The following is a 22,251-nucleotide window of genomic DNA, read 5'->3' as shown; positions in this document are numbered from 1 at the left end:
AAGATCCAGAGAGGAGTCAACAGAAAAAAAATTGCATAAAGATAGAAAAGCGAGCGTGTGAATGAAACCACAGGAAACCACACAGTGATTACGTCTCCTTGATATTAGACTTTGGAGCCACTAGATGGAGACTTCAGTCTGCGTACAGATCTGCTCACAGGGCGTGTTTCTTTGAGCCTCCAATATCAAGCTCTTCTCTTATATGACACAAAGACAGACAGACAGACAGACAGACACACAGACACACAGACACACACACACACACACACACACTTACATCTCACTTCAACATTATGTTAATATAAAAGTGAAAAAGCACCTTACGTGTTATATGAGTGTGAAACCTTGAATCAGAGGGAACAAGAAACATATTGCAAAGCCAAACAAGACTATAATGAAGGAGCAAATTGCATAGGATTTGAAATAATCATTGAAAACAAACACATATCAAAGAAAATGATTTCCCACTAGTCCTTCCCTTTATAAATGCACAACCCCTGCCTCTCTGCCTCGGCTTTTTATTTCTCAGATTTTCCAGTAACTGTGATTAATGCACAAGTGATTGATATTTTCAGCAGCCTCTGAGTTAATAGCGCTGTTGATCCTGATCTGTTCTTTCTCTTGTTTCTCTCTCTCTGACATTTCAGGAGCGGAGGTGGGTGGGAGGCTGACAGGCTGCAGGTGTGAGGGCAAACTCCCCACTGGTGCTCAGGAGTAGGCATAGTGCAGTGTTTGTTTGTGAGTGTCGTTGGTGTGTGTGTGTGTGTGTTTGTGTTACATAGTGCAATTAATAGTATGTGACACCACGTGCGTGGGTGATGAAACACACGTCTCACAGAGCCACATCACACAAACCTTCACGTGTGAATACTCACAGTTGCATGACAAGGTAGAGGTGTGATTTGCTCTCAAATATTTCTTCCAGAGATACAATGTTGGTGTGTTTGATCCTGTGAGGAGAGAGAGCAGAGAAGTGAGAGGAGAGGAGAGGATTTTATTCTTCTTCTTACAATTGACCAGTTCCACTTGTCTTTTTTTATTCAGTCATTAATATTTGTGAACCTCTTAGCATTAAGAGTTACTTGCTTGGAATATGAAATCTTACCAAACAGATATGGTTGTGACAATCAGTGCATGTACCCACCGCGCAGCGTCACGTGTTCTGTTTACTGGCTGTGGAGGAAGCTGCACATTGCAGTGGCATGCAGCTCCCTAATTGTGATCTGCTGCCCCTTGAGACCCGTGGGTGCACTGACAGGGGTGAATAGATGACTCACCAGATCAAGACTGGGACTCCGCAGGGTGCCTTTGACTCCAACCTTCTTACTTTTTATAATTTTCTCTTTTGCCCTGATTGTGCACGCTGTGTGTTGGTGTGCAGCCAATTCGTTTTAGTTGACCCCCAGAAGCTAAACTGTGCCTGTGAAGGTTGCTGGGTTGAACTTGGAGGCAGGACGAAGGAGACAACACAAAGGCCACGTGTCTGAGATGTCCTGATAGGTAACTGGTGTGTGCATCAGCCTCAGCTCATGCTGGATTACAGCCATGCGTCTTTACAGATTGTAACAATGCATGGACACCTTCATTCATCTGCTTAGAGATGGAGCCAGTGAAGGATGATTGATGGATTAACCCTGCCGAGTGAGCAGACACGTGACATGTGACACACACACACACACGCACACACACTAAGAGAAGGTCAAGTTACATCATTTAATATGGATTCCTGTGCATGTGTGTTTGTGTGGTTGATGAACATAGAGATGGAGGACAGCCGCCATAGTGGTTGCCAGAGAGCTAATATGTCTGTTGAGGGCTGGTGAGTCATGTGCTGCTGACCTCTGTCAGCACCATTGAGTCTCAGAAGGCATCGGAGCAGAGATGTCAGCAAATTAGAGAACAGTGGTGTCTATCCAGTAACATTTATATCTGACATGTGGCAAATCTGTTTAAACCCATATTCGGTTGAGTTTGTCAAATGACAATGAAATGATTTATTTCATGAATCTTTTGGATATGTACTTGGCTTTGTCTCTGAATGTTCAACAGCCTTTAGGTCATCTAGCATCACTCTTCTTTTTGTACATTTACAATTTTTCTTTCAGGAGACACATTTTAATTTTTTTCTCTAGAGCAGTTAGTGGGTTATGAATGAGTGAATGAATGCTTCTTACAATATCTGTAGAATCTTAAAAGTGTTTTCTGAAATTAGTTTCTTCACAAAAAAACTCTCTTAGGGTAATCACATGATGAGATGCAATTATCGGGTCAGGAGAGATATATTCATGAACGTGAAGAGATCAGGTTTCCCCTACGGAAATCACCATCTAAAAACCATGTTAGGAAACAGAATTCAGGTTCCCGCAGAAAAGCAGCAATGACATTACTTGCTGCATGTACAGAACGATACATTACATGTACATTTTCAGGATATTGAGTGAGACGTGCCTTTGTGTCCGTATACTTCCTTCCTTAGAGGCAAGTGCCTCATCTCATGTATGACTTGGACATTTGTTGCTTTAAGGCCAGAAACATTATGAACATTTTGTATTAGTCCAGCTAAAAATATATATTTCAGGAGCAGTATGTTAATGAGCCTGTTTTTCAACAGAGCCTCTGCAGGAACTTCACACCAACTCTTCCAATTGGCACGGTTACAGATGACTTAGCAGGGTGAGGTTAGTCACTGTGTTTGCACATCTGTGTTTGAGTAAATGTTTGGTCTAGACACATGGGAAGAGGATTAACAGCCAGATAACCAATGTAATGATATCACATAGATTTAAAAAGACAAAAGTAGGGAATAGTACATTGTTGACACAAAAGTGGATGGACATAATCATTTTTTGTTAACAATACTTACTTGGGTCTGGTAGTTGTATTAATACAACTCTCTGTGACTACACCTACAACCCCAGCAGACATAAAGATGTTACACCAATTGTGCTAAAACGTGTTGAACCGAGTAATGCGCGAGTCTGTCCGAACTTCAGACAGAATCAGCTGTCCATGATTTTCAGGCCAAGTTTTCCTCAGTCTACTCCATTTGTCAAAAATGTATCCAAACGGCAAACTAAACCCCCACCGCTCTCATTCCACCATGCTCAGCTCAGAAGGGATCATAGCTGAATATTGGTTAGAGTTGTGTGTGTCTCAGGTAACCCAGGCAACAAGAGCTCTAAAAATAACTTTGGACCCAATGTAGATCAGCCATGTTCACCATGGCCTGTAAATCCCCATATCTAAAGAGAAGAATGTTTGAAGCACTCCGAAATTATAAGAAGTGTTATTGTCACCTGCCTTTGTCTTAATATAATAAAACATTATGTCCCCTGTGCAGGTAGAGAGAAAACATTTGCACGGACAGGGCAAAGAGCAATCACGTGCAGTCATTTGCGTCAGTAACAACACTTTCTGTGCAATGACTCAATATCACAAACAACCATTTCATGTCTATAAAAAGGGATAAAGGTGCAATGCTTATATCTTCAACTTTTACGGCAGATGATAAAACATGTTGTTTTCAAAGGAACTATTTCTTCAGCAGGAAGTAGTTCCCCTGAAATCTGCTCATATTAACCGGGTTAACCTGAAACACAAGTTGTTGAAGTTTCAAAAAGCCGTTTGAGCACCATGTCTGAAGGAAATTAGAGCAAATAAAACCAGTGGTGCCCTTTAACATCTTTGCTTAAGTCTTTACTGTTGGAATATAAAGATCTAAATATACATATGCAAATTTTACAGTGTGTGGATGACAAGTAAGATAAAGTTTAATATGATGCATATTACATGCATCAGAGTAGATTACATTCCAACAATCATATATGACATATATACGATATCTAGTAATGTGATACAACATACATGATACAGTAACAGAGATACACTGATGAAAAATTTACCATCTTGAACCTTCTAGATAGTATTTCAGATGCAGGCTAATGCTGAACATTGTGCGGTTTCAACACAGGCTGCTTCATTATTGCTTTATATTTTACCACCATGACCATATGACATAAGAACTATAGGGCCTATCATTTTTTAATCCTCAAATCAGAGAAGTACACTTACTTGTGCAGGACTGCTATTTCGTTCTCAATGCTGTTTTCCTTGCCCTCCAGTGCCTTCTTGGGGATACACTTGATCGCCACCAGCTTCTGGGTTCTTTTCTCCTCGGCCAGGACCACTTCAGAGAACGCTCCCCTGAAACACAAACACACAAACACACAGGCCAAACTGTCAGACCCCTGTCAGTTCATCACCAGGTGTGTAGACAGAGCCTTTCATGTGCATCTGCGACACTGTAGAGGGGGAAAAAAGCACCTCCTGCTTTCTGATAAAACTGTTCTGATTACGTGGCTACTTACATCTTAGTGCTGGAAGAATTCTGGCCCACTGAGGCCAGATTGTGTTCATTTTTAACTTCAGCCTCCTCCTGAATTTGGGTTGCTGCTGAGTCAACATTTGGAAGTTCTACAACTTGGTGGGTGTGATTTGAAAACACTGACAACAAATTCAAGGTTTATCTAACTTAACTTTTTTTGGATTTAACTTCTCGACAGATGGCTATACTGTGTACATTATCAAGCAGTGGATCATGTAGTTAAATGCTTTACCGGTTGGTTAGTTAATAATAATGATACTGCAAAGGCTTTACTTCCAGTAATTGATATGTTTCATAAATTCGTCCGGTATACATTAACTTGCTTAAATGCCAGTGTCTGGACACCACAACAGTGTTAGTCAGTAGTTTATATGAATGTTCGAATGTGAATCAGTAAAATGTAATGTAGGTTCAGACATGAAGTGTAAGATCAATTACAATGATCTAATGAACTCCATGCATTATTCCTTTTATGCACATTTGTGGAATGGTATTAATATTTCATCTATGATCCACTAGACATATATTTATCCATCTAGTACTGTATGTTTTGTATGTGTACAGATAGAAAAGATAGACCTGCCCTGACGGTATTTACCATATATTACTACATTTCTATATGTCTCCCTACTGACTCAACGCAATAATCAATATAAAAGAACAGCAACAGAACTCAAGGCAATCAAATGATATCAGCATTTTTCCCATGAACGGTTTAACAGCATAGACAGACTTTTCTAATAACCTCTGGTGTTTTGGCTGAGGTCCAGAGGTTTTTTAACAGAAGCTGTTCGAGAAATACAATTATCTGTTTAAAAAAAAAAGTAATATTACAAACTGTATTTAAAGTAAAGGAACCTCCTCACACTGTTTGGTGAAGGCACAGCAGCCAACATGGAGAGCCTACATTACACCCAGGCTGCAGGCTCAGTAGCAGCCTTACTGTATGATGTTTTGTGTGAACAACTCTCTTTGTGTAATGGTACAGTGAGTCCCTGGAGGATTAGACAAAAACACAATTTATATTGTTATTTTTCTACCATATGTTTGGTAATATTCCACTGTCACTACAGTAAACAAGAGAAAGAGCTTCCACACAGCGGGATTTGCTTACTCTGTTTCATTACATACAGTACACTTTTGGTAATAAACCCTTGAGGCATACAGAGACTGAAGCACCACTCAAGCGTTTATACGGACCTTCCAGTAACTAGTACCGATGCAAAACATCAGGGTATGTCACAAACAATACTTAACGCCGCGTTCACGTCATCCAGAGATGGATTTTGGAGATGGGAAAGATTCTCATGTTCATGACTTGCAAGCTTTCAAGTAATCAGTCCACTCAAGACTGCTGTGTGATTGTATGAACGAGAGGATGTGAGGCATCAATATTTCTTTTCAGGCACTCTTTATCACTAGGTGCAAAAATAAATCAATTTCTCATTTCAGAAAAACATCAGTCTAAATTACAACTTGGATGTTAACGTAGAAGCTATTCATAACTTGACTTTGATGATTACTTAGATGTGACATCAACGCAACATCACACTTGAGGTTTTTAGTTTCATGGACAGCAGACATACAATTGATAAAATCAAGTCAGACTCAGGAAAGCCATTTTTCAAGTTTAATTTTACAACAAAGAATAATGCTATGGAAAAACCAATGCTACTATAACTGTTGATGATAACTGATGGCCAATAAGAACATTTCTTGCATTTATTACTAAACGATAAAACCTTTGTAATTTCAAATGTATTGCACTGGATTGATACACAATGCACTCAAATATAGTTCTACGAAATAATCTTTAAGCTGCAGCAATGTGTTGATATTTCAAAGTTGAAACATGCTCCCCTCTAAAGTGAGCATGGGTCTTCTAACCAATTGAGAAGGCCAAAGTCAGGGGTGGGAGATTTGGGGTTTATTAATCTGAAGAGAACAATAATTAGAGATGATTGTACTGGAATTTTTCACAGGGAAGTTTGTGTATCAGATAATACTCATACTTCCTCATGTTTTGTTAAAAAACCCCACGCTTGTTTTGGAGTGTTTGTGAGGTTGATGATCTTATCAGTAAACCAGTGTCCAGGCTGCGCGTAGATGTTGGCAGAGACAGACATTTCAGTCGGTGTCGGTGGTGATGGTTTGTGCTTTACAGTATCTCAACAACACCCTGTGGACAGAGAGGAGCTTCAACCATCCAGTTACTGCGTTTGCAGATGCATTATAATTAATAATTTGAAAGGACTACCAGTGTCAGTGGAGACAGAAGGCATGTTGGAGGTGTGTTCTTCACAAACCACAAAAAGGGAGCCCGTCACTTGCAGCTCTTTTCAGCTCATTAGGGTGGTTACTGTTTGTGCTATTCCTCTCTTCAATATGTAAAACTGATCTGATGACCAAATAGTGCACAATATGTAAATGTCTTGTAAATTGGATCCGTGTTATTTTAGAATAGCACTGCTGGTGAATTTCCATTAATCTGGTAATAAAAGATAAAGTTTTATGTTTTAAAGTTAAGTTTAATTCAAATTTATCCAAGATTTACAAATTGTCTTTGCAAATGTTTCATGATAACAGCTGCATATGGAAGGATCCCACCTGGAGTCCTAACCCCAACATGGAGCAGCTCAAGTGAGAAAGGTGTCATAGATCCACACATACAAAGAATGGTGGGTAAAGCAAATGCAACACAGTATTATTAACCTCAGATCCCATTACACACTTTATCCAAATTGACCTATTTACTGCTTCCTTGGTGTTATTAACCTCAGAGCTCACAGAACACTGAACCCATTGCCTGATCAAACTAACAATTATCCCGGGAGTGAGGCCGTGTGGTCAGATCACAACAGGAAAGTAAAACTGCCACAGAGAAGCCATTAGTTATGGCAGGAGTCCAGCCGTGTGGAGGAGGTTGTCAGTGCTGCAAATTCCTCTGAAGCATCTGGGGGATTCAGTTGACATTCTCCATACACCCACTGACGGGCCAAGGGGCTCTGGGGAAGTGTCAACAGTGGTTCACACAAACCCTGAGAAAATCTGCGCTACACTTATGTGTCTTTGACTAAATGCATAGCCTGCTAATCTGTTCATAATTTCCGCTTGCAAACCACTATCAGTGTCACATCAAGTGACACAATTACATTCTGCAGCAACTGTTACCCCTATGAACTGTTTCGGATTACTTTATTTTATAGTTTGTATACGTGTGTGTGTGTGTGTGTGTGTGTCTGAGATCCAGTTAATCCCCTACACTGGTTACAAAGAGTGTGAAGCGATTAAATTGGCTGAACCGCCCAGTTCAGCTGGACAACAGACAGATACAGAACATTGTTTTTTGAAAAGTGAAATCTTTTCCCCCTGACACCAAATGGCGCTGGATATTGTTTTCATGTAGTTCCAGGGGAGAGTTCCTTCCTTCCAAATGTCAGTGACTCATATTGGCAGCAAATGTTCCCTCACCCAAATGCCTGTCTACTGGCTGTACTGTAGAAAAGAAGAATACTCCTACTGTACCCATCAAACACCGGTCGTCATTAGGACCTTGTTTTTTGGGCTAAATCTGGTTGGTCCTTCATAGTCTTGATTTAGCGCTTAATACTCGTTGAAAAATTGGGCTGTGTAGGGTAGCGACTTTATAGAGATGTCTCTTCAACGACCAGAAAATGATGACTTTTCAACTTTCACTTTTCAATCAGATCTAGACTTGGATTAGATGAAGGGAAAGACGTCTTTTCAGTGTCTTTTCAACTAATTTTTGCTGGGTGGTGGGCAAGTAATGTATGTGACATTAGAAGCTTGATTGATGTTATAGCATTCTGGTGCTACAGTCTGTTCAATGGCTTTTATCTGTAATAGAAAAGCGCTATACAGTCCATCTACCACTCGTCAAAATGACCGCATTATCCCTGAAAATCAGAACATACGGGCAAAACACACATTCACTTGGCCACTGCCAGTGCAGGCTCAGAAAATATAGGCTCAGAGTACTGCTCCAGAATTGAAGGGGGTCTTCATTGGTCATGGTCCGACCCTTCACAAAATTTCATGGAAATCGGATCAGTAGCTTTTGCGGAGTCCTGCTAAATAACAAACAGACCAACAAACGTCAGTAAAAATATTAAAAAATATACTCCTTGGCAAAGGTAATAATTGTAATGACTATTTGATGGGCGCGGAGTCATGTGTTGAGTTCGCTAAAGGTTCATGCTTGCAAAGGTTTCAGTTGGATTATAAGATAAACAACTGGGTTTACTGAGCTGTTCCTGTTCTTAACAGGACATTATTATCACCACCAAGGGGCCAAGTGTCCAGAGGAGGATGTGAGCGCACACGCACGCACACACACACACTAAATGGAGACATGCTGCTCACCGCAACTATCCAAACATCAGTAGGGCGTGTTCACAGCAATTCACTGTGCAAACGTGTTTAAATATGGACACGCTTCACCGAAATTTAAATGTGTGGGGCCTCAAACAGGGTAAATATTTAAAGCAGCATGTATTTCAGAGGTCAACACTGTGCCATTGTACAAAGTCTGTGAAAATATAGACACTGTGTCATCAGGAGAGAGTCAACTTTATCATCTCTGCTGTTGTCTTGGACGAACCAGCTGCTTTGTGTAGAAGAGTCGCCAGTATCTCTGTGTCTCATTCAGTTGACCACACGGCAGCTGACATAGGTAAAAGTGGTCTAACAGACCATTATAAAATAATGATAAAAATTATAAAACAAGCCCAAATCTAATGATTTTCAATGACAGCAACAAAGAATATATAAACACATTATTTACTTTTATGGAAACACGTTAATATGTAATAACAACATGACATCATCTGCTATTGAGTCCTTCTAGCCAACCAAGGCCCATTCTCTGTAACTAATGCTCTTATCTTATAACGGCCTCATTAAGACATGTGAGTTGTTATTGGAATTAACAGGAGTTTGCTCTCATTCCCTTCACTCAACTCAAACCCCCCCCCCCACACTCTCAGTCTTCTCTTACCATCTGTTGTGTTACATAGGTGCCTGTGTGAGTTCAGACATGTACAGTACATGTGCCATGTAGGAGGCAAGGTAACATCCTCATATATGGTGTGTTGTTCTGAGAATCCATAAATCCCATGTTTCTCAGACTACGACCAATCCTGCCATCAGTACCCGCTGAGGCATTGGTCAAGAAGTTATGTAAACAGATGACAAAATGGTAACTGTGGAAAGGTCAGAGAGACATAGGGAAGGACCATCTGGTCCAATCAGAACTGAGAGATAACCAACTGTGATACTGGCCCTGAAACATGAAAAGACCATCTTTGCTCAGTGGGCCCTCCGAACATGAAGACCTGCATAACCAAAAATCGGCTTTAACTACAGGAGCTAAGTCATTGTGCAACAGCTTAGTTTAACCAAGCACTATATGAGATGGCCTTACCAAGATAAATAACTGTATGAGAACCATCTGAACTATTATCCTCCGTTTTAGGCAGTTGTTTTTATCACAGCTCTCACCATCAGCACAGTTTCCAGAGTTTGAAGCCAATGGGCTGTCATGGCTCACGCCGTGACCCTTGTGCTAACCTTGTAGTAGTTAGTTCTTTCACTCCTCCCCGCTGAGTGTGTGTGTGTGTGTGTGTGTGTGTGTGTGTGTGTGTGTGTGTGTGTGTGTGTGTGTGTGTGTGTGTGTGTGTGTGTGTGTGTGTGTGTGTGTGTGTGTGTGTGTGTGTGTGTGTGTGTGTGTGTGTGTGTGTGTGTGTGTGTGTGTGTGTGTGTGTGTGTGTGTGTGTGTGTGTGTGCGCTTCCTCCCTGGGCACCTGGCTGGGCTGCAGACCTGTCTCTGATCATCTCATCAGTGCCGGTTTAAAAGCTGTGGCTTCCCGTGTTGTCGTCGCCAGATTGTTCTACTTGCTTCGCGGTTTGTTCACGGCTGAACGTTTGACTGCGATATCTTCTGTTTTCCAGTCTTTTTCTGGTCCTGCTCACTCGTCTCTTGTGCTTTAGAGAAACTATCTGACCTCTGGAGAAATCAGAATCATCCTGGTCTCAAAGCCCAGCCACCACACCGATGCCACAGCCTCAGTCCTGCCTTGCCCCTGCTATTTTGGACTGCATAATTCTTGCTGTCAATTTTTGTTATTATATATGATGTTTTTATTATATAAATCCCTTTAACTTGATTCTCCGAGTCCTGTGATCTGCATTTGAGCTCAGATGGAAACTGAACTTTAACACAAGCTCTAAAAACTTGTTGTGGGAGACCAAAAACAGAGCTAAAGGAGAGAACGATTTGGGCTTACATTTGTCAGGTGGCCAGAAACAAGACACCAAATAAATGCTATGCACATGTTCACTGTGTGTTGTTTGCCAAATCAGCTTTATAAGGTGAAGATATGTCAAGGTTTTTTGCAGCCTATTGGATAGCCCCAAGTGCCAAAACAAGAAATGCAGGTTTAAGATAGTCTAATTAAACACATTATTTACTTAGTTACTTTAACAGGTTATAGTTTAATTCTTACTGTATGTTATTTCTTTTTTTCCACTTTCAATTGCTCACTTCAGGAATTGTTAAATCAAGAAAGAAAACTAGACAGTACATTGATCAATCTAAGGACAACAATTTAAGACAAATACTACCCCTAAAAAAGTAGTGACACTGGACGACTCCTCCCCAATTCACATGAGAAACATTTCTGTCCATTTGTGAGTGTGAATGTGGAAAATGACTAAAAATGTACATGTGGACATCAGTTTTCGTTGTGTCCCTGTAACCGCGCTTAACGGTCTCATTTCCAGAGGCAGCAGGCAGATGTTTTCTCTAGGCTACTAATGAACATCAAACCTCCAACAAGCTGAACAGAAAATATGTTACTTAGGAATTGGTGGAGACATTCACCTTCAGTTAGTCAGATGCCAGACATGATAAATGGAAGGATGTGGTGGATTCCATCTATTGGCCTTAGCCCAGTTATTACAATTTCAAGTGCTGTATTGTCTACATAAGAGAAGATCAGATTTAGCGTTCCTCAGTTTCAAATCTACTTATCAAAAGAAATTAAGATGCGATCAAGCTGCAAAATAAAGACCATGCTTCCCTGTGGATTTCTGTGAATCGAGATAAAATAGCTCAGGGAAAGTCTTTTCAAGAAATTTTGCTGATTTGTGGACGGCTTGTTGTGTACGGGATATGGACAATACGGGATTATAACAATGGAGAGAGACTGTGGGAAGATGCACATGATAAGCCTGCAAGCGTACTTAGTATTGTTAGGGGGGATATATTGCTGTGTGCAGATGGAGTTGCATAAGTGGGCCAGACAGTGGGCATATATCTGTGTGTGTGTGTGTGTGTGTGTGTGTGTGTGTGTGTTCCAGGAACTGCAGGCTGTGCCATGCTGAGCTGTACTGCTGAGACGAATTAGGTCAGGGCAGAGCTCAAGGGCTGAGGGCGCCATAAGCAGGGATGGATTTTCAGGATTGGGTCAGACTTGGAAACGGTTCCAAGTTTTTTGTTTTTTTCTTCAAATTACTGGTTAAACTGTCAGAGTGAATGTGTATTTAGTCTCAGAATGGAACAGTGGCTCTCTAGATTGTTATTTATGGAATATGTCTTAATATGCTTTACAATTTAGCTTGAAGGTGACCAGCAGGATATCTGCACACCTTTTGAGGAAAAAAATAATATCTGTGCACCAAATCAAAAAGAAGAGGGACAAAGAGAAAGAGTAAAGAGAAGCTTGCCACAGGTCTTACTCATAACTCCTGTTAGGTCTTAGCCGTGGCTGAGACAGAATTATGAGGGCGGACACAGTAACATGTTGTCCTGTGCTTTGAGGTCCAGCACAGGAGTGTTTGCCTCCTCCGCTTTAAATAAGGAAGGTCTTAGCTCTCTCTCATCCTCCAGCTTAGACACAATAAAACCTTAGGACAAAAGAAAGGAAAAAAGCCAATGATGGATAAAGTAATTGTTTTACAGTCCCAGAGAGAGGGAGAGACAGAAAAAGAGACGCACGGAGCGAGGGACAGATGAAATATTGATGAAGTGGGACAGCTCCCATGCTGGGAGACTCATATCTGCTCCATAAAGGATGTCTGCTTCCTTTTGTGTGAAATACTTTGTTAATCATCATTTTGAATTAATTTGCTTCTGACTCAGCATATTCACCAACACTTTGATAATGACTAAGATACAAAATTAGTACCTCCAAAAGTAGGTCTGCACTGAATTTCCTTCAAATCCCATGGATATGGGCTCCTCACTGCGGCTGCACCTCAACCAAATTTGACATTACATGCTGAGATTAAAGCACGGTGACAGAGCGATGGGCGGTCACAGACTCACTCCCAGGCACTGTCCAAAGTAATGTGGTTTATCTTATTGGTATCGGGCAATGATAACACGGTACATGCTTCAAATGAATGAAAAAAAGATTATAAATGCATAATGCATTTGTTCTTTGGATGTTTGTTAACAGCACATGCATAAGTATAAGTAAGGATTGCCCGTCATTTAGGCCATAATAAGCTGAGACATTAACTATCACGATTCTGAAAGGATTAATTTTATATACTGTAAAACCTTCAGCAGTTTAAAAGAAACAAACCTTTATGAGTTGCGGGGTGACACAGACACTTGCAACCAAAAATATTTGGAAACTTTCTGGCAGAAAAAACATTACTTCTACTTTTGGCATCCAGACACTTGGAAATGCTACAAAATGCTGCTTTTCAATTAAATGAAATGTAAAATTAGAAAGGTCTGCTGCACTGAATTATAGTTTTCCTTTAAATGTCTTATGTTATTGTGACTCACAGTTTCTTGCACCTCAGATTACTAACTGTAACATCTATCATCAGATTGTTTTTATGTATTCCCAGCATCATACAGAGAAGGGATGATAAAGCCTTGACAGGCTCAGCTAATGACCTTGCATCGATAGTCCAGAGTACTACTCTTTAAAAACGTATTTTCTATTAGGTGTAGTTCATACAGTATATCAGACCTTCAACAAACTCTCACAACAATGGGACACTTATAAATCTTTTGAACAGGGTCAATAAATAACTGATGTCATAATCTAAGTCAAGTGCATTTGACACTGCCTCATACCTATAGACTTTCCTAGAGTCGTTCACAGACATCTAAAACATCTAAAACACACAACACACACCCCAGAGAGAGTTACATTATTGAACCTTCCACTCAGAAACAGAGAGCCCGCTGAAAAAGTGGCAAATCAGTGTTAAAAGCCTATAATGCAGCCGAGAGGCATGAGTGTGAGGGAACAAGTGGAGCAAAAGGTTCCTCTTTTGTTCCCCAGCCCAGACTACAATTTCCGTGTCAAAAATCGTTGTGGGGTCTGCATGTAAGATTTGAGCCGTCAGCAAAGCATCAACAAGACAACACCTACTCAAGCACTAAACCATCTCTATTTTCCTTTTTGTGGTCTTTTATCCACCAAGTATAAACAAGCAGTGAGGAAAATAAAATGGCTATGAAGTCTTGACGCTCAAAAAATGTCTGAGAAAGGATTGAAGGAGAAATCTTCAGTCTTGTCAGATGAAATAGGCGGAGAGAGAGATGGGAACACTGGAGGGAAAGGCAATCAGTTACAATTGTACAATAGCAAAATAACTGCGGTGTTTAATAGCCCTTTCACTTTCTGGCGCGCGCGCGCACGCACGCACACACGCACACGCACACACGCACACTATTCTTCCCAAATCAATTGTGACCAATAGCTGGTCATAGGTCCACAAAGCGCTTCGGCTACCGGGTCACCGTTCGACATGAGTGGCAGAGACAGCCCGGGGCGAATCCATCAGCCCTAATGATTTTAAAAGACTACGCTACGCTCCCGTACTCTTTCCCATGTTGTTCCATCCCCTCTGAGTTTCGAAATGTATTCTGGGCTTAAACTGTGGAGAATTTCCTCTTGTGAGAACATGTGCAGCAGTTTAAAAGTCAGAAAAGGCAACATGGCCCATTTGTGCAGTTTGTCATCAGTGGAGAAGTCTCAAAGTCGACAGCTGAGTGTGGGAACAGTGAAAGAAAAACAAAAAAGAAAAACAAACAAAGCTGTTTCCAGACATCTGATGTAAATAAATATCTACTGTACAACTGTGACAATGCAGTGAGAGCAGTGGGATCAAACAAACAGGAATAGTTGCAAACACGCAGAAGACAGTAATCTCACTAGTTAATAAACCTAATTAAACTAAACCTTTAATGATACTAAGTGCAGATGGACTTATATTTGCTGTAATGAATTTAGTACTCTTTACAGTATTATATATTACGTATTACAGCGTTTGTTCACAGTGACATGTGAGCTGGTAGTTGTTAACAACGGAAACAACAGTAGAATTTGTGCAGTGGTAATAGGACAGAATAGACACAAAATAGTTTGTGTTGTCATGTAACTCATGTTATTCGGAATATATATATATTTTTTAAATATGTGACCTGAAAAGCTTCAAGCAACTGCAGTGCTGCAAGCATGGCTTCTACATGGGAGACAGCACTCTGATCGGTTTATTGCATGTTACGCACAAAACACAAGCATGATTAAGTAATAGACTAAATATAAAAAACATTTTAACTATTCGTCAAGCACAACTACCTTTTTTTTCATTAAACTAGTGTAAGTAGATTTGGACGAGCTCTTAATTCTCTTGCACTGTCCTAAATGTAGTCTCTTGTCTTTTTTGACAATATCACTGTTAAAGAGGATCTCAAACTTAGCTGTGTCCTCCTTTGTGTATCTCTATATAATGAAAGCTTTGGTTTGAGCTGTAAATCAAAGGGCGGTGGGACACGCTGGGATGCTTTTTCTACAGTGAACACGGCGTGAAGCCAGGAAACAGTATGCGAGCAGGTGACAGGGATGAGGAGCCAAAATGGAGCTGGATTTCTGACAGTGGGGATATGGTTTTGGGCTGGGTTGAGAGACACAGACAGAAACAAGTGCAGAGAAAAAGACCGGGAGGGGTAGGAGGTGGGGGTAGATTGATTAACGCAAGAAGCAGAAATGAAAAAAGAAGAGTGGCAGGAGAGGATTTGAGTTGATTGCAGGGAAAGTGCTGTCGCCTGTTTGTGCATTATTAATCCCCATCTGGTTTAATTACAAGAGCATGAGGCTGCAGCTGCGGATTCACGGTACAGACCTGCATATGTCATATGGTACATCTCAAAGAAATCCAACGTGAGAACTAATTGTGATGTTTTTTATACATGCACTGAAAATATCGTGCCTATGAAAGAAGAATCAAGATAACAGAGGCCAATAAGTAATGAAGACTAATACAAAAACATTACTGTGCTTTTTTTATTATAGTGTTCATTTATCTGCTACAAAGAATACTGCGTTAAATACACATAATATACAGTCAGTATACTGTACATTATTTTGTACTTAGTATTTTGATTTCAGTGAAATGATGGGCTTTAATATTGAAGACATGATGAAAATTTGACTCAATTTTCACAATCCTAAAGAAATGTGTCTCTCTTTTTCCTGTAAAGAAGAGCAAGTTTATCTCTTGCACAATTTACCCGATGGTGGATTATTAATAGCAAATGAAAAACTTTGTTTCCCTAGTGACTGTTTTAGTCCATTATGGAAAGTGTCTCCTGTTGTTACCAAGACAACAATCCAGCAATAGCAAATGAATGTGGTACACAGCCGAGTGATGCGGTGAGCTGGCAATCACACCATAAACAAGCCTCAGCACCAAACCGTGGGCAGGTGGAGAACTGGAGGAATGACACAACACACAACTAATACTTCTACTAATGCTGCTCGTCTGTGTTAGGTTTGTGCTGCTACTAATTCTGAGTCAGTTGCCACAAATCATTTGGCCTAGAGATGTTCTGAAACGGGCCCTGCGATAGGCTGGCGACCTGTCCAGGGTGAACCCCGCCTCTCGCCCAATGTTAGCTGGGATTGGCTCCAGCGACCCCCCGCGACCCTTAAATGGATAAAGCGGTAGACGATGAATGAATGAAATGAATGATGTTCTGAAACGGCTACTGCTACACTACTGGAAATTACTTAGGATTTCCAGTAGTGTAGTGTTAGCCAGAGCTACAAAGAAATGTCAGCACCGTGGCAATATTTCATGCTGGAAAGTCCCACAAGTAAAACAGCGTCAGGAACCAGTTGTTTTGTACTTTTCTTCTTCCTTCTGTGCCTCAGAGGCTTGGACAGATTTCATAAACTCACAAAAACATGTTTAGGATTGATCTTGGATCCAGTTTGAGCACACAGCTTAATCCTAAACTAACAAGGATGTGGGTGTATGTAAAGGGTGCAAAGTAAAACACCTTCAATAAACATCCTGTCTTATGATCCATGATTAAGGATCATAAAACAAAGAGTAGTAGGATTAAAAGTGATATTTAACTGCTGAGCACTCTGAGCATTTTGTTTCTTGAGACCAAACTAGGATCGAAATAGCCAAAACTGGGAAAGCTGGGCAAACGTTTCACTTTGGGCTGGATGGCAGTACATGAGGACATTTTAGACATGAGGACTAAGTCAACACAGGAACTCAGGGGGACAGAAATGGCCCTGTATTGGTGATGGAATATGCTTTATTGTTGTCTGTGCCAAGTTACAGTCGGATTTTTACTGTGGATAGTGTACTGTATAGCTACCACAATGATTTTCCTACTCACTCGCATACAGCATAGACTGCCATATGAGTCAGGCTCAGGAGATGCAGTGAATGAGTTAAGGTTCTAGAGTAAGATGGCATCATGCACTTCAAAAAACCAAGCATGACCATTTTGAGACATAACTGCTCCTTACCTAACCGTAAAACATGTCCTCACCTTAAAATGTAATGATTTACATTATGAAGACTTTTGTCCCCAAAGTCCCACATATTGAGACAGTGTTAACAAATGTAGGTCCCCACCACATTAGTAAAAGCAAAAAAACAAATAAGGAGACAGTAATGCTCTCCTGGGAAATACTGCTGATATGGGATTCAACCCGCCAAATGTCGTGCAATGAGCAAAACCTTGTCATGGCCATTTCATGACACATTCAATGCTGAAAACTTCTGATAAAAATAAAATTCTCAACAACACATGCCGGACCAAGTATAAAACCATAAGGAAAGAATTGATCTGTGGGCCTGCAAATTGTACTCTACATTAGGTGTACATTAAGACTACCACAGCAAAAAATCCTCTCAACATCATGCATAAAAATAAAACCCGTGCCTCACACTGAAAAAGAAGCCACCCCCCTTAACCCCAACCTCTTCTACTCCCAGCTACGCAGACATAAACACACAGAGAAAGACAGACAAGCTACAATCCAAGACTGGAACACATGCCAACAGAAGTTACACCAAACGAAATAAAGAACAATGAAGAATTCAGAATTCTTAAAAAACCAAGACATGCTCTCAAGATAGCAACAGCCTCACAAAGCTTTAGAACCATAAAACTTCACATTCACAGTCAGGCAGCTGTTCTGTGTAGCTTTATGAATTATTGTTGATTAGGTCTTGTTAAACGTGTGTTTGTCTTTAAGAGATCCTCAGGAGTAACCAGTTTATTAAGTGGTGTACTAAATAATAATAATGTGGAGTCTAATATAATCCAATACAGCAGTCCTGCAATATTTTATCTTTGTGCAGTGTTTCATGTTCAGTTTTAGTTGACACTGTGTCAGAGGAGTTGACTCCACTCCATGGTAATTTAGGAGGAAGTATATTTAAGTGGTGCTGCTTCACTGTGAACTGCATTTCCTTAAGAGGCATTTCTAACGTTCAAACAACAGGCGAGCATTATAAGCTCCACAAAGTTATTTACGGGGGAAATTTACTGCAGAGCTATTGTATTAAATCGCATTAGACTGCTTGCACTGACTGCTCCCAAATGAGTTTTCTTGACAGTAACATGTGCTCTTGGTTACCCAGAAAAATGGTGTTTGGAGTTTTGCCCAAAGAAAAACGTCACAAGATCTGTAATGATGCTCCGGTCACATCCTACGGACGCCTCCTAATAATTTCACTATAATGTGGAATCTAAAGGAAATAGTTTACCAATTTGGAAAATCTAAATTGTTTAAATGCGCTTTTAAAGAACCGTATTTAAAGAACCACAGCAGAAAATAGCTGTGACATTAAAGCTGTGTTTACATTGCAATAAGAAGTGGTCTGAGAAAGTCAGGAGTAGCCCAGTGTAAATATACTTAATATACATTTACAAAAAGAGTTATTAAAATTCGTGGCCAATTCCTGCTACCATACAAAGATATCCAGTAATTTAGTAGCAATAATCTCTCACACAAATACTGTTTTGTAAATTGAAAATGATATCATCAAAATGATTCCATTTCATACTTTCAGACAAATAATAATTTTTAGGAATCAGTTAAAAAAGAAAGAACATAGAGAGAGAACATCTAAAACAATTATGCACGAAGCGCTTCATCAACTGTCTAAAACCGCACTCCCTTTATTCAAAGCGTGGCAATGTTTCCCAGAATGTGATAAAGATCATGCAAAGCTGGGACACAAGAATTTTTTGCCACGGGCACTGACACACTTACGTTCCCAAGACGTCTTTGAAGTCATACACTTCCTTCACATCCATGGTCTTCTTTTTCCACTCATGGCAATCGTCACCCAGTGGCATCTTCTTGTTGTTACGGTCAGAAGCAATACTGGTGAGGAAAAAGAGAATAAGGGAGGAAATGCTCATAAATACCAACAATACAAACAGCCGCTGTACACCCAATGGCAGAAAATAAAATCCCTGCAAATATAGTACTCACTTTTCATAAAGTTGATTGTTTTAGTGTGAATATAAAATAATTATTTTTATTTTTGTGGAATGTAACACATAAATAAAATGAAATAAATGACGCTTGCTGTGAAATGCTGAAGCTCAAAAAACATCCAACTAATCCAGTGTCTGTAAGGAAAGGCAGGTTTATTTGTGTGGCATCTTTCAAACGCAGAGGTAATTTCAAGTATACAGTAGAAGACACCACGTGTGATAAATGCTAGTTAGATTCAGGTGTTGTTGTATTGTGACTGTTTTCATTGTTGTGGCTCAGCTGCCGTTTGCAGCAGCCCTGTGAGTAAATATGGGATGGGACTAGTTAGCAGCACTTCCTGCAGCTAAGGTTTATATAAGTACATAAGTATATAAGCGTTGTGCCCAAATATCTATTGATGGGAGAAAAGAAATCATACAAATTGAAAATGATATCATCAAAATGATTCTATTTCATACTTTCAGACAAAGAATCAAACCAAACACTTACTAAAGTTGCAACATTATGTTTCATAGACAGTTGCGTGTCTCTGTAGTGAGTAAAGAATGTGGTAAACCCTGCTTCCTCTTAAATACTTTTTTAACACAAAAAACATGTTGTGTTGTCACAGGATATTAATTAATAGCTCAGGAACGTGTGGCATCTGCAACTTTACAGTGTTTCAGCGTCAGTCAAAGTTATTGCTGCAACGTTGCTGCAGAGATGGAACATAACAGCCAGGGCAGGGGCTGTTTTCGGTTGAAATTGCTATGAAGCTATGTCCTGCAAAGTCATGTTCAAGCATCTTTATGATCAACAAGTGTAGAGTACAGGGCAGAGAAGCTAAAAGTCATTGCCAATATCTAACCGGTTAATAAGTAAAGATGTATATGAGTTCAAGTGCTCAGTGTCAGAGCTGCATAAAGCACAGGGCTGTGGGTCCAGATGACATAACTCATGACAACTAATTCCTAAGAACAGCAGACTAAAGTTGTCTTCCTTATGCTTATACGGTGTAACAATGCTACTGGTGACGCAAACCTTCAGCTGAGCTCCTGTTTGAACAAAGAACCAAAGCATAGCTCAACTATGAAATGTCAGCAAATCTGTTATTTGTTTTTTAGCTTCACTGAGCTTCCAAGATGCTTGGGTTTAAGTGGCGTGCAATACATATAAGCTTTGCCATCAAATATGTGAAGCGATAAAGTATAAATGCGCTGCTATGTTTTTCGGAGTAAGAAAACAACACAAACAATGTTAATTCTTGAGTCTCACATGCTCAGGTTAAATTTCATATGTTCGCCCGCAGCATATTCTCGAGAGTGGGAGTGATCACAGTGGACCCTGCTGTCACAGCTATCATCGTCTAAACCCAAAGCGGGCCTATAACTCAAGACCTCTGAGACGAAAATAGCGCTGCTCATATCAGCATGCCTCACTCCTCCTCTGTTCCTGCTGCCTGCCTGGTAGCTTCACACTCAGTCTACATGGGATGATGTAACACATTGTTTCTGGACTCCACCAGTGCTGTTTTGTCAAAGACGATGCAACAGCACAGTTAATCAGTTAATCGTCTCGCAGTAAGTTCACTGTCCGCTCGTTTGAAATGCTGAGCTGTGTGCATGGGTGGAATTAAGTGATGATAGACAGGATTTGACTCAACACTGCAGATCAGAGTAAATGTTAAAAGGACAAATAGGATGTGGACCTCTTGGAACTGCATTGAGGAAAACACATGAACACATAAATTCATAGGTGTGTCACGTCACACACACAAACACACAGACACGCACGGTGGCCCTGTTGCTGCCTTCACTAATGTCAGGAGTCGGGCTTCATAAGTGTCGTCATGGTAACCCGAAGGCGCTGCTATGGTATCTGAGAGTCTAATTTGCTTAGTGTCTAATGGCAGGGGGCAGATAAGGTGGAAAATATTTTTGGGTGTCCCTTTGATGGTTGGTCGCAGTATCTTGTATATTTAGTTTTTAAAAACTGCACAAAAGGAAAAGATTATAAGTAGAGGTGAAAAATATATGACCAGATATATACTATATGAAGTACAATTCATATCTACACTTCCAGATGACCATCAAGACAGCATTGGATGATTGCTTGGTTGACTGTCTTTGACTTCTCCCACATAACAGTAAAAAAAATAATACAGACACTGGGCATAAAACGAGCAGGTAGCAACAACCAGGTTAGCAAATCTAGCAAAATATCAAGTGTTCCTTGACATTTCCGTCATTTTGTGGTCAATGCCTGTATGTCATGAGGGAATAAGATATTTCTTGTATATGTAGTGACTGGCCCTAGGGGGCCCTGGATGATGGCAAACTGGGAGCAATTCAAACTCCTGAGTGCGTTGGTTGTGAGGTATCTACAGTTAGTAATGTGTTCAGCCTTCCTCTGTATAGCACAGAGTTGTTTTTGTGACTTGCCAATTATCTTCCCTGTAATATTGTGGAGAGCTTGATTTTCGCTCTTAACACTTAAGTTGCTGTACCAAGCTGTTATATTAAATGTGAAGATACTTTCAACAAGGGTGCTGTGTGCTATTTCAAGCATGTGTTGGCTAATGCCAAAGCAACATCGGCTTCCTGAATGAAAACAGGTGCTGCTTAGCTCTCTGAAATATGCCCGGTGAGATCTCATTAAAAGTTCTGGCCTGATCTGTGCCAAAGTACTCAAAATGTTTTCATGTGCCATATCAATCCATAGACAGTGTACTTCTATTCTTGATTGGAGAAACAACTTTGTTTGCATCTGTTTTAAACTTAGTGGAACCAAAAGCACAAGGAACAAAGCTGACAGTTAACATTTAAATACTTATGAGTCATTCTCACACGCATCATTTCCTCTGCTGCAGTTTGAATGCCATTTAAAGCACCCGAGGTGAAGTGAAATTAAATTGGACAAACAGTACGTAAAGAACTGTGTTCCGTGGGGAAGCAGTAAGGGGAAGTCCAGTCAAATGTGTGTAAAGGCCTTGCAGGTAAATCTGCTGTGCAGTGGCCTAAGCTTCTGGAGTCTAATAACTACTGAATGGTACAAACAAACAATACATGGTAGTCTGTAACT

The 22,251-nt window shown here is 40.3% G+C and overlaps 1 protein-coding gene across 2 annotated transcripts in view; it reads right to left on the bottom strand.

Annotated features, from left to right (window-relative positions):
• The window catches only part of camk1b (calcium/calmodulin-dependent protein kinase Ib), a 31,029-nt gene that overhangs the window by 5,874 nt on the left and 2,904 nt on the right, over window positions 1-22,251 (bottom strand). For both annotated transcript variants that reach the window (XM_035631558.2, XM_035631559.2), the window contains exons 2-4: window positions 18,961-19,074; window positions 4,072-4,203; window positions 876-950 (exon numbers count right to left, since the gene is read on the bottom strand). In XM_035631558.2, the coding sequence (XP_035487451.2) occupies window positions 876-950; window positions 4,072-4,203; window positions 18,961-19,074 (321 nt within the window). The remainder of the gene's footprint in view (window positions 1-875; window positions 951-4,071; window positions 4,204-18,960; window positions 19,075-22,251) is intronic.

This window comes from Scophthalmus maximus, chromosome 6 (assembly GCF_022379125.1).
Source record: "Scophthalmus maximus strain ysfricsl-2021 chromosome 6, ASM2237912v1, whole genome shotgun sequence".
NCBI classification, from domain to species: domain Eukaryota; kingdom Metazoa; phylum Chordata; class Actinopteri; order Pleuronectiformes; family Scophthalmidae; genus Scophthalmus; species Scophthalmus maximus.
Note: the sequence above shows the minus strand (reverse complement) of the source record. Positions and strands in the feature narration are given on the sequence as shown.